Consider the following 12914-nt stretch of genomic DNA (forward strand, 5'->3'; position numbering starts at 1 on the left):
TATAAATTTAAAGTTTTAAAAAATCAATTACAATTACAATAATTACTTTTTAATTACCACATTTATAGGTATAGCATGCTAATTATATCGAATGTCCACCTAATCGTTACGCGCTGGGCAATCTCTGCTGGGAAAACTCTTGCAAAAAAATCTATGGCTACTAATGAATGAGTGTATCATACACCATATCTTGATTTGACCAATTCGATAACCAGAACACGTGCAGTTGTGCAAGCAAGTATTGCTAAAGTAAGTAGAACGTCAGTGGCTTCGATGAGTGTTAGCGCTGATTGTTGACCGTTGAACTTGGAATTTAAGTACTTGAAAAGGATGAGATACGACCTGTGTTACAGAGCAAAATAGGAATCTAAAAGTTAAAACTACCAGTGTAATAAGCCGGATTTTTATAGACAATATTTTTTATGTGGATGTGATCCAGTGCAAGAATCTTGTAAATTAGGCTGAATGGCTTTCAAATATATCTCCTAAAGTCACATTTTAATATAACAACTACTATTTAGAGGCTTCCGGTGTTTTGGAACGTAATTGATAATTTACTTTTTTTAATAATTGATAATGAATTAATTTATTCAACTGCCTATAGTATTACTCATAATTTACATTTATAAGAATTTCTCTTACATCATCATTAGTATTATTAATTTATGGAAGTTTTTGGGTGATAATAATCAGTTAACTTAATATTTTTTTAAATCATAATGTGTCATGATTTTTTTACGAAATAATATACAAACTTATAACTCAATCATTAATATAAGCAATAAATAAACTTATAACTTTTTGAAAATTGAATACTTGAAATATAATAAAATATTAATTATCAATTACATTCTGCAAATGATTTAGTTTTTAGTCCATTGCTATTTTGATTATTTAGTTACATCGTCACGTCAATACTACAACTAGATAACTCTGATTTGGTCATTATTGGGAAAATGAAATTTAAATTTTACTAGATTAACGTAAATCTAGACTATAATTATTATTTAACATACAAATAGAAAACTGTGCTTGTCTAATTGGAAACAATTACATAATGTTTCATTGTATGAAAAAATATTGTAGATATATTATTTGTTTATTTAATGCAATTATGGTTTTAAAGTTATGTAATATTTTCAAACATAAAATTAATACAGTTCCCATAACTTCTGACTTATGTAGTTTTATAATTTTGTTGAGAAGGAAACGTAGAATCATATTCAATAGCTAACTCAAAAACAGTAAAAATCAAGTTATCTAGTTGTAGTATTGCGGTGACTATATGGAAACGACATATAATCTGAAAAACGTCTTATTAGTTTTGCATATAAACCATCGAGTCGAAGAAACAATTCATGTTAGAATTCGTGAAAGCTTTCACAGAGTTACATTTCCAAAGTACGAGTATATCAAGACATCGCCGTAAGATTGCGTTTGCGATGCGTTGCAGCGTGCCACTTGATATGCCAAACAGAATGACACATTATAGTGCTACACGCTACCTACGATAAACCTACGGCTTACGTCATAGGTTTTCACTGTGTCCAGATATATGATATTAAAAATGATTTTATTTAATAAATCAGACACTTTTATTGACTGTCAAAACCATACAATCGAGATGCTGGATTGAAGAAGGGTTCTAAGTAAATTTCGAGCATTCTGCTGTGATAGTGTTTTGAGAATTTTCGATTCCTTCTTTAACATGTCACAAAAATTATTTCAAATCGATGACAATAAATATGTTTCTCTAAATATAATGATATAAATAGACAGATATGCTTGTTATTAAATATTACAAAATAATATGTTTTATAAAAACTATAGTTTAAAAATTAAGTCTCTCTTTTACATAGATATTCAATGGTATGTAGATTTAAATATATACAATTTATTGGGTTCAATAATTTCCGATTTTTTTTAAAATTTTAAAATACAATTTAAAGAAGCGCATGTATTTGTTTGTATTTTTATTAAATATCGAGGAAATATTTTCATGTGTATTTTGACGATATTATATTTTAAGGTTTTTAAATAAAAGTTTTATATAAAACACTTTTTACGTTAAAATTTCTTTTGATAATACCAGCATTAGGTATAATATAATAATTATGGTATACGTACCAATAAAATTATAAGTAATCATTATGAATTGTTTTATATGTTATCTAAATATTTTATTATTTCTATTTTTAGTGTCGATCTACGTTTTCTATACAAGGATCTTTGAATATTCATGCACATAATAAACACTACTGAAATAGATAAATACTTGCGAATACCAAATAATTGATTAATATCATCTGTTGAGAAAATATTTTTAAGGGTCCAGGCTATGGAGACAATATTGGGAAACATGGCAAAAACCTGCTGCTGCTAGAGAGAAGCAACGGATCTTGAAGGTGAGTAGGCCAAAACTCAATTTGGACTGTGGCACCTTTGTAGCATAATAAGATCATTCATGAATCGTGAATGTCGTTTTAAAACATAATGGACGTAAATTACTTACGATAAAATAAATTGAAACACGTTAGTGACAAATAATATAATTAAATACACATACATAATATCAAATATATTTTTTAAACGTTTTATGATATATGGGTTCTCAAAAACTTTTATAATTGACTACTTTCGTGATGGTTATTTATTCTAGATGATTTATGCATTAGTTAAATTAATATTTAACTATTATAACACATACTATGAAAACTTCTGTTTTAAGCCGTAACGCACGAGAAAATCGTACCATTTTAAACAAAATCTAAGAATTTATCCGTCATGTTTTTTTTTCGATTTCCACGCAACATTATTCTGCCTGCGTTTAAGTTTTGCATATTTTTTGACAAATTTATAATGCTGTGAGATTGTGATATATTACTCTAGGTATCAGAATTTAATATAACGATAACACTGTCACAAGAATCACGTACTATCTTGAACTAATCTTCGAATTGTGATTCATAGTAATAAAATGATTTGTAATGTTTTAGTTAGACGTCGGGATGACTAAAATTTTGACGAATCACTCACTATTAGGAATTAAGCCAAATTAAATAGTCATCTTATTTCATTAAAAGTTAAGTAAACTCATAATGTAATAATGTTCTGTAATACATATTATTTTTAATAAATAAATATTAAATATTATAAAAAGTAGGTATATATAAGTATTGAATAATGTCAGCTCTATTTACAAAATTTTATTTATAAAAATAAGACCCACTGATTATTACTACCAATTGTACTGATTAATACTTGTAACACCATGTGCTAACATAAGATTAACACATATAATAATTATACCCCATTATAATACATATTATGTGGAAATTCCATACAAGGATGTACGAAAAAAAAACTTAATTCTTGTCAATTAATTGTTATTGTCTCATATAACAGAAATAACAGAAAAATATTGCTTGTCCCACTATTTCATCCAATCCCATCATATTTTTTAATACTTTCAAAGAAAATATGTTGCGTATGTATTTCCACAATATTTATTAATTTATAAAGTCATCCAAATGGCCAGAATGTCTTCAAATATCATCCAATAAATCTTTTTCAGGATTTTCAAAATGATCCCCATTATTTTAAGGTTAATCGTCATAATATTTAATACCTATGCACATATAATTTAATCAATAACTATGTTTAGTGCAAAATGGGAATGATGGCAAGTTGTTTTCATTTGTTTTATTATTTACATTATAATGTCATTATTCGACTTGTAAAAAAATGTTTTTGAAATTAGAACTGCCCAGAATACCCGTATATAGTCAAAAAATAATTATATATAATATTTGTTTGATATATTATAAATACAAAAAACATATATTATATACGTATTTTATAATTGAGTATTCCATTTTTATAATTTATAATATGTCTATAAATAATTTATTTGATTAAAAATCTTTATTTAATAAACCATTTTCAAATAGCTATAAATAAAAAAATAGTACGATTGTAGTGCGTTCCAAATTCAATTACAAATGTCAAAAGTATGGTGCATTTAATTTCTTTGTTACAAGTTGGAATTATCTATTTAAACATCTTAATTAAACAAATTATTATATCATAAGATAATTTTCACGTCTTAGATTGAACTTCATTACTGCCAACAATATAATATTAATTAATTTGGTTACTGATAAAGCAATATGGCATACAAATTTGAATACAGCCCCGGGATCGAAGCTGACAGACATCTCCTCCCTTTTGACAATTATGAGAAATATTTAGATTCACTCGTGTTAACCGAAGACCTGCAAAATTTTAGCACGAAAACTGCGCGGATGATTGCTGAATTGGGCTTCAGGTATGAAATGTTTATAATTCAAATTTAATAATTGAAGCTTCACTCGGGTTATTTGGAGAAACTTTTTGACAGACCAGAGACATTTGATTGTAGATTTATATTTCAAACTGTTTCATTGTGGCATATCGTCTTTTGCCAAAAGTATATAGGTCACTCATTTCTACTACTGGAAACTCCTACTTATCCAGTATCAATTATTTACTATCTTTTAAAAATAATAATATCAGTGAAAAGGGACCCAAACATTTTAATATCATTTCCTTGATAACACATGCATAAAAATTGGTGTTGTTATGGTTTTATATTTACATATTATTCCCAACACCCGAGTAAAAGGTTGAGCGAACGAGCAACAAACACTAATTACACAAATAGCCTGTTAAGGACACCTCTCACATTATGGGGAGCGCAAGGGTAGTCTCATAGTCAGAAACGGACATAATAAAACGATCTTTTTATCATGTGTTGTATCTTGAACGGTACTAAAACATTTTTACAATATAGTTTACATAGTTATAAATTTTAAATTAGATTCAGAATAATATGTTTACTACAACTATTGTCATCATACACCATATCTATCTTTTACCAAACATCATTATTTCGTTTATCCGTACGTATGTATACACTTGAGATAATTTCTAAATCAAGGGTACCAATTTTCTTCTTTGACCATATTTGTCTTTAAATGTTACATTGATACCTTACTGCTCCTCCAAGAATCTCTGTCGCTCACTTCCCAGGTTATGCCAGTATCCCGTAGGTCTGCCATATATATTCCATGGATAGTATTTAGCAGCCTTCCAAGATGCTGGAATCCAATAATTCTCCCAAGGCATCCACAACACGTGGCCGAACCAGGCCCAACGTTGTTTCTTCACTTTAAGCTTAATGAGAAGCTACTCGTTCCATTCCTCGTTATTCTTAAAGTTATCCACCGCGCACCCAGTATTTGCCGGGAAAATATTTTCTAGACTTTTTCACTATAAGGTTTCTTTGACCATTCGTATGTTGCCATGACTTGCTACTGTAAATCAGCATCATCAGAATGCAGGCATCGAATAGGCAGCCTTTGGCTTTAACAGAGTACAGTCATGAACCAAGTTGAATGTTAATCAAGCCATTCTCATTCGGATACACATCTTCACTATAGGGGTGACAGCTATGCCTCGGCCAGGTGGTATTGACTGACTATCATTGTATACAGTTAAAACAGATGATAAAGAGAAACGGAGCAAGGACACAGCCCTGTCTGACTTCAATCGTAACTCTGAACCATGTCACGCAGCGTTCACAATTCAGAAATTTTCACACGGTATTCACTATTCATATGCAGGGATTTGATTATGGCGATGTGTGTCCAAAGATTATTGTTTCTTCGATATGTGTCCAGCTCATTTACATTTGAAATTTTTAATGAAGCTTAATGATATTGCATACACTTTTGTTTTTCTATTAAATTATTCCGTTTTTTTATCGTTACTTAAATTCATATGTCAATTTATTTTATTACTTATTACATTTACATTATCGCTATACGTGCTCAACTTATTAGGTCCATTCTCTGGGTCCAAATACATATTGAAAAACAGAAAATGTGTATTTACTAAACCCTGAACCTATAACACGTTACTGCTCGGTCAACGTGTTATAAAATTATTTTTATACGTGATAAATAAGCAACCGTTGTCTGTCTTGAAAAGAAAAATAATATATCCACAATATAATATTTCGAGGGAAGCAAGTAAAAGTTTCCGACCGAAATTGCTGCAATATGCAGGGCAGACAGTAAATTGAACCTTCGCGTAATCCCAAAATCGGCAGCGGCGGGGATCAGGCCTATCGAAAACACGCGCCCCGTTCAGGTCTAATTAAATTCACGTCATATGAAATTGATTCACGCCTCCCGAAGCCTTTGTAGTAGCGAGCGATAATGAAGTAAGACGAGGAAAATTATAAATTGACTCGATTGTGTTTCACCATAATGCACTGCAGCCAATAAAGATGAGAATTAATACAGCTAATTGGCTAAGAAGGAAACTGCTCGCATTACGATATTATACAAACTCACACAGATTAAATTTGAGATTAGGCATCGTTACTAAATATCATTTTCTTGATTTTTTTAAAATAATTCACATGCAATAATATAATGTGTTTCTGAATCCAGAATAAATTAATAAAGTGGTAATTACCTATTTCTTTTATTGAACGAGTAATTCACAAGATTTTAAGAATGTACCATTCTAATTATGGTAAGTAATTAAAATAATAAATACTTTAATTTAGAATACAAAAATCGATCATCTACCGTAATTCAATTTGGTGGGCACATATGAGCAGGTATTAATAAGACCAATAGTTAAAATTTGTCGCAATTAAGCATGGCAGTCGTAGCATAGTGGTAATGCACAGGGCGCGATACCCAAGAGATACATGTTCGATTCCTGCCGGGTGTTTTACTTTTTTCAAAAAGATTTTTTCTATTGACTACAATTTTCTCATGAGTGTTTTCAGAATTATGTATGTCTGATAAAGTATTAGCTGAGAATTCAATTAGCATTACTATAACTCCACAGTAAAATTTCATATTATATTATGCTCTATCTTTGAGAGATAATGACGTATTTTATTAACATTTTACCATTTTTTTCTTAGCTCGTATTCTTGTTTGCCCGGTGATTGTTTATCCAGTACAAATCTTGCAATGGATTTTTAACTAGCTTCCCGACTAGCTAGACATTTGAAACTTTTAAAATATATCAAAACACGATGCCAATGCATTCTTTTAATACTTTTAGCCATCTTTAAGTAGAATTTAGTTCATTTTCAGTTAATTCTGTTTTGTATGAAAAGTTATTTCGGAAGAAATCCGTAATCCAATCCACTATTATTGGTTGCTAAGAGGGGTGGTCCTAGCAACTAAATTATACGTGCGTTACTATGGAAATCAAAATGATATTTCAGTATTCTATATTTGTTTGTTTGTTGCAAAATAGCAAAAAAATGATTTGTTGACAATTGCCATATATGTCCTAAATTATTAATACATACAATTGTCAAGTTTATATGATTCAACAGAAAATTTAAAAATGTGGTATATAAAAAGTTCTTTTTGTCTTGTAATATATTTACAATCTAAATTCAAATGTCTTTTGTGATGATTTACAAATTATTTAATCATGTACTTATTATAGTGTGATTACTAACCTAGTGTTTTTCGATTGGTGTGCCACGGCCTAAGAGTGTTTTCCTAGTATGCCGCAAAATCGTCTTATATTTTTTTTTATTTATAAATAGCACAATAACGTAACACCAAAACCTTCTAACAACCAATAAATATGGCAACGATTTACTGAATTCAAATTGATTAGCTAAATGCAATTAAGTTCACTTTATTTGGAAGTTTGTTTACACGTGTATTATTTTCAGCCAACTAACCGCTATCATTTTTCGAACGTTGTCGGTGATTGTTTTGTTGCCATTCCTTCAAAGAAACTGCGCTGTGCCCCAGTCGACCAGTGTGAGCCGTACTTTGTTTATATGAAGCATCAGTTTGTCGGAAAAACACTTGCGTAACTATTAAACAGCGTAGATGCAATTTATATCGTACGTGGACAGTAGGCGTATCTGTAAATTGTATATGATTTCTATTTCTAACTGTATTTATCTATAAAAAAAATATTTTCATTGAAATAAGACTACAATTTACAGATTGTGTTTAATTTTTAAAAATCAATTAAACCCTGTCTAAACTAAACCATAATAGTTTTGTTATACTTTGGGCGATACGACAAAATTTTACACACTTTTTCATTCATAATAATTTGTTTTCTTTGGATTAGGAATACATATTACACATATTGTTGGTTCATTTAATTAAATTCATTAAGGGCGGACGTGCTCAGCGTGGGTCAAAATAGAGCTTTTTTTCTATTTTCAAAGCATGATCCTGGACATACCTTAAACGTTGTAGATAATCTATTTATATCATTTTGAAGCCTTATTATCTTTTATATTTATTTTAAGCATTTGATGACTGCATAAACTATTTTTATTACATAAAATAGTATTCTTTTAAACCTCTCGCTCTAATGTTTTAAAATATAGTCATATTTCGGAATATAACTGTGCAGTGGTGTTAAAATTTTTTACATTTATTAATTTTTAAACGCATTTATAAAACCATAAGTATAATTTATGACGAGATAATTTTAGTAAAATATTTACGATAAAAAATTATATTGATAATCTCTGTGATCCCAAATTTGACAAGAATTAGGCATTTTATTATTCAAAAAATCGGCAAGATTAACACATTTGAAGATAATTCTAAAGATACAAATTATAAGCTATGTTTTTGACCATTCAAGTGTGATAAACATCCTACGAATAATGATTGCTTTATAATAATTATTGACCTAAGAATAAGGTAGTGTTTTTTTGAAATACGCCATTTCTTTTGGCATTCCCCAGTGGTTAAGCTACAACATACGGCCGTAGCCATAAATTGACAAACTAAAATTGAAGTAAGGAGTAAGATCATTGTTGTTTTTATTTAATAAAACGCAATTTTTTTTATAGTACTTATTCCACTTTTAATTATTATTATTATTAAAAGTGGAATAAGTACTATTAAAAAAATTGCGTTTTATTAAATAAAAACAACAATACAATGCAGTTCCACCATGAATTGACAGTTAACAGAATAAAAGAAAATAAAAGAGTAAGATCATGTTAACGCGCGTGTTTGAACATGTATCTAACCGGAAAAAAATCTTTTTTTTAAAACGGTCACTATGTTATGTAATAAAAATAGTTTATGCAGTCATCAAATGTTTAAAATAAATATAAAGGATAATCAGGCTTCAAAATTATATAAATACATTATCTACAACGTTTAACTCATTCGACGCGGATGACACGGCTGCCGTGTCCCCGTTAAGCGGCCGATCGATCCAATTAACATGTTATTTAAATACGGTAATTAAAAAGTAATTAAAAGTTACGCAGCGATTGTGTTAAGGTATGTCCAGGATCATGCTTTGAAAATAGAACAAAAGCTCCATTTTGACCTACGCTGAGCATGTGCCCCCTTAAGCCCTGCTTAACCAAGCCATAATAGATAAAAAATATTATTCTATCTATAAAATATCCAAATTTAAGTATGATTTAATTGCATAATTTTAGATATTTTATAGATAGACGAGTATTTTTTGACTATTATCTATTATGGCTTGGTTTTGCAGGGTTTAATTTAATTTTAAAAACTAACCAATACCGTCTGTAAATTGTAGTCTTATTTAAATGAAAACAAATTGTATGACAGACAACGTTTCTTCTTCTTCTTTCTTTCGATCATATCCAATCATAATAGGATTATAAATGGGCATCCACATGGTGGAGGTTTGTATTGACAGATTTTATTTTTACGAGAAATGGATGCCAGCCACTTGCTCAACCTATTAGGTCCATATTCTGACTCGTACACAAATTGAAAAAACAATATGTATATTTGCCAGACCCAGGATTCGAACCTGGGACCCACGACGCAATAGGCCAACACTTAAGCCGCGCAGCCATCATGGGTGAACGTTTAGTGTGCACTATTTATGGCGGATCTTAACAGCCTACCTCCACCCTTCACCACTCCTGTTATTACAGTACATTTTTATAATTTAACCGAGCCTGTGATATTGTATATTATGGAGAAATTTAGTACTATTATCTTATAAATCTTATCTTCACTGTTGCGATAATATAAAAATAAGTAATACAAAACGTGAGATTGCCGAAATAGATGATACATTATTTGATCAAAGTGTTGCAATTTATTTGACAATTTAGGGTATACTCCGTCGCCATGCCGATACTTTTCTCCATTATGAGCAATCACAGAGGCAATTTGGTGTTTTTATCTGGATCAACGTTCCTGAACCACCTGTAGTTATGAGAAAATTTATTACAGCGGCTTGCTTTATCTTTATAGCGGACACAAAAAATATCTCATAACCAGTGGACGGACGCTGGACGCGGCAATTTCTCGGCCATTATCGATACTTAAAAGTCTGTTGCCGATGATAATCGCTTTAAACTGAAGGCTCGAGTATTAATCTCGTTGATATTGGCCTGGCAAGAGCTTTTTACGGCGTCCGGACGATCCTCTCGCATTTCACGACGTTTTCCTGCCTAACCGACGTTGAAGCTTCCTGAGTAAAGCACATATTTATTTATCGACTTACCCATTCAGTGTATACTAAAATAATTGCAGAATCATACAAAACATACACTAGTATAATGTGACAGAGTTATTATATTACATTTATTTTGTATGTACAGCTTGTATAATCATTGTCTAGCGTGGTTCCCATTCAACATAGTTACTACATGGGTGACCAATGAATCTACTCTGTGGGAAGTTTCTCCGATATAATATGACACTTGATTCGTTTAACACAAGATAAGGCAACGGAAAAATATCACAATAAAAATCCTAGTACCAGGTATCCTTCGCGAGGATTAGGGCACTTTAAAAAGTATAGGTACATTGATTTTATGAACGTTTTTCTTAGCTCGTATTCTTATTTGTCCGGTACAAATCTTGCAATCGATTTTTAACTAACTTCCCGACTAGCTAGACATTTGAAACTTTTAGAATATATCAGAACACAATGCCAATGCATTTTTTAATACTTTTAGCTATCTTTAAGTAGAATTGATTTCATTTTCAGTTAATTCTGTTTTGTATGAAAAGTTATTTCGGAAGAAATCCATAAAAAGTAAAACTATTATTGGTCGCTAAGTGGGTCCTAGCATCTAAATTATTAAAATATTAATATATACGTGCGTTATTATGGAAATCAATATGACATTTCAGTATTATTTATATCAAGTACAAATTTTTTTGATCGTTTAAGCTAGTCAAGTCAAGTTTATATGATTCAACAGAAAATTTAAAAACGTTGTATATAAAAAGTTCTTCTTATCTTGTAATTATTATATTCTATTTACTTATGTTTTTTTTTTAATAAACAGTGAAATATTTTGTACCTACTTCGGAATAAAGTTAAATTTTACATTTTACAATTGATACATAATATTTTCGTCTTTTTTTGTATACTTTACCTAATATATACCTAGTATTTACCTAGTATACTGTATTTTTACCTTTATTAGTTTTTTTTTATAATATTGTAGCATTAAAGGAGACCCTTATATCCATCTTAAGGACGGTAAGTAACGATTTATATACACAAACTCCTATTTAAATAGTTAACAGGTCATCGCATAAGAACTAGGGTAGTCTAAGTCATAACTACTTTATTTATTGATGAATATGACAAACATTATTAAATCTCCTCAGACTTCCATAGCCTAACGGATGATGTTGTGTTTGAAAGGAGTGTAAAAGATTTGCAATCTCGTTCAATATTGGAGACACCGTGCGCCTTTCCTGGCCAATAATGCCATTTATTAATATATTTTTAAAATAATATTTCCATAATAATATGGAGTAGGTAACTAAATTATTCAACAATTATAATAACGAACTGTCTGTATAGATCCAACGGCGAAACGTTAACGAAGGCCGAGTTCGACAGACGTCGCGCCGTCATTCAAGAGATCGTCCATCCATCGATAAAGCCTTACTTCCTCGTCGGAAGTGGCCACTGCTCGCAGGACACCCTTGTCAAGGAGCTGGCTATCCGGGAAAAGGAGAACCGGGCGGACCATATTCATGTAAATATTAAAACTGTTTTATTTAATTATTTTATACTAGGGTGTTAAATTATTATATTATGAATAACAAACTATTGAATATATTACATATTATGATAATTTAAAAAAATGTATTTAAATAGTGTTTAATATATTATTTTGAGTGCTGTTGGCTACTATATAATAATTATAATAATACTAATACTCCCTTAAAATTTATTCTGAAGATAATCACACACCACTGTTTATATCACGATGACGCATAAATATTTTATCAAAATTTTACATGAATTGTTTGAGGAATAAAAGACGTATCTCTGCATGTCAGTGGTCGATTTTTTATATGTTTAACATGCTATAAAAATATAACTTTAAGTATTTTTAGATAACAGTATAAATATATGTCAGTTAAGTAAATCTCGATGTCATTAATCATATTTTATTCGCATATAAAATGTCTGATATATTAAATAACGACTGCCTACGATAATATCGAAATACTTATTGAATAAAAACAAAATACTAATTTATATCTAGGCTACAGCCTTTTTTTAAAAGAATGAGATAAATCTTTAAAACGAGTTAATAAAAATCTGTCAAAACAAAGCCTTTGAATCCATTTCGGCTCCCTCAAAATGATAAATTAAAAAGACAATTAGGTACCAAAAAGATCATTATCGTGATATCCGCCTGGAAAGCATAGAATATAAAATAAATAAATTCTTCTTAGAGGAATAATTTTTATAAAATTTTGAGGAATAAAGTATAAAGCGAATAGTTTTCAAGTGAAATAGAAGTCAATAGAATCTTGAAGTGTTTACTTCAAAAGATTTTTTACTAGTTATATTAAAAAATGATTTCAGTATTT

At 29.8% G+C, this 12914-nt stretch overlaps 2 protein-coding genes across 3 annotated transcripts in view; one reads left to right on the plus strand and one right to left on the minus strand.

Moving 5' to 3' along the window:
* The window catches only part of Nos (Nitric oxide synthase), a 294071-nt gene that overhangs the window by 157636 nt on the left and 123521 nt on the right, over positions 1-12914 (minus strand). The gene's annotated exons all lie outside the window — the stretch shown is intronic.
* The window catches only part of LOC147064680 (cilia- and flagella-associated protein 299-like), a 29378-nt gene continuing 20633 nt past the window's right edge, over positions 4170-12914 (plus strand). The window contains exons 1-2 of the mRNA XM_085957915.1: positions 4170-4327; positions 11890-12067. Of these exons, the coding sequence (XP_085814041.1) occupies positions 4170-4327; positions 11890-12067 (336 nt within the window). The remainder of the gene's footprint in view (positions 4328-11889; positions 12068-12914) is intronic.

Source organism: Rhyacophila brunnea, unplaced genomic scaffold, assembly GCF_057557595.1.
Source record: "Rhyacophila brunnea isolate RB1 unplaced genomic scaffold, BYU_Rbru_1.0 scaffold_7, whole genome shotgun sequence".
NCBI classification, from domain to species: domain Eukaryota; kingdom Metazoa; phylum Arthropoda; class Insecta; order Trichoptera; family Rhyacophilidae; genus Rhyacophila; species Rhyacophila brunnea.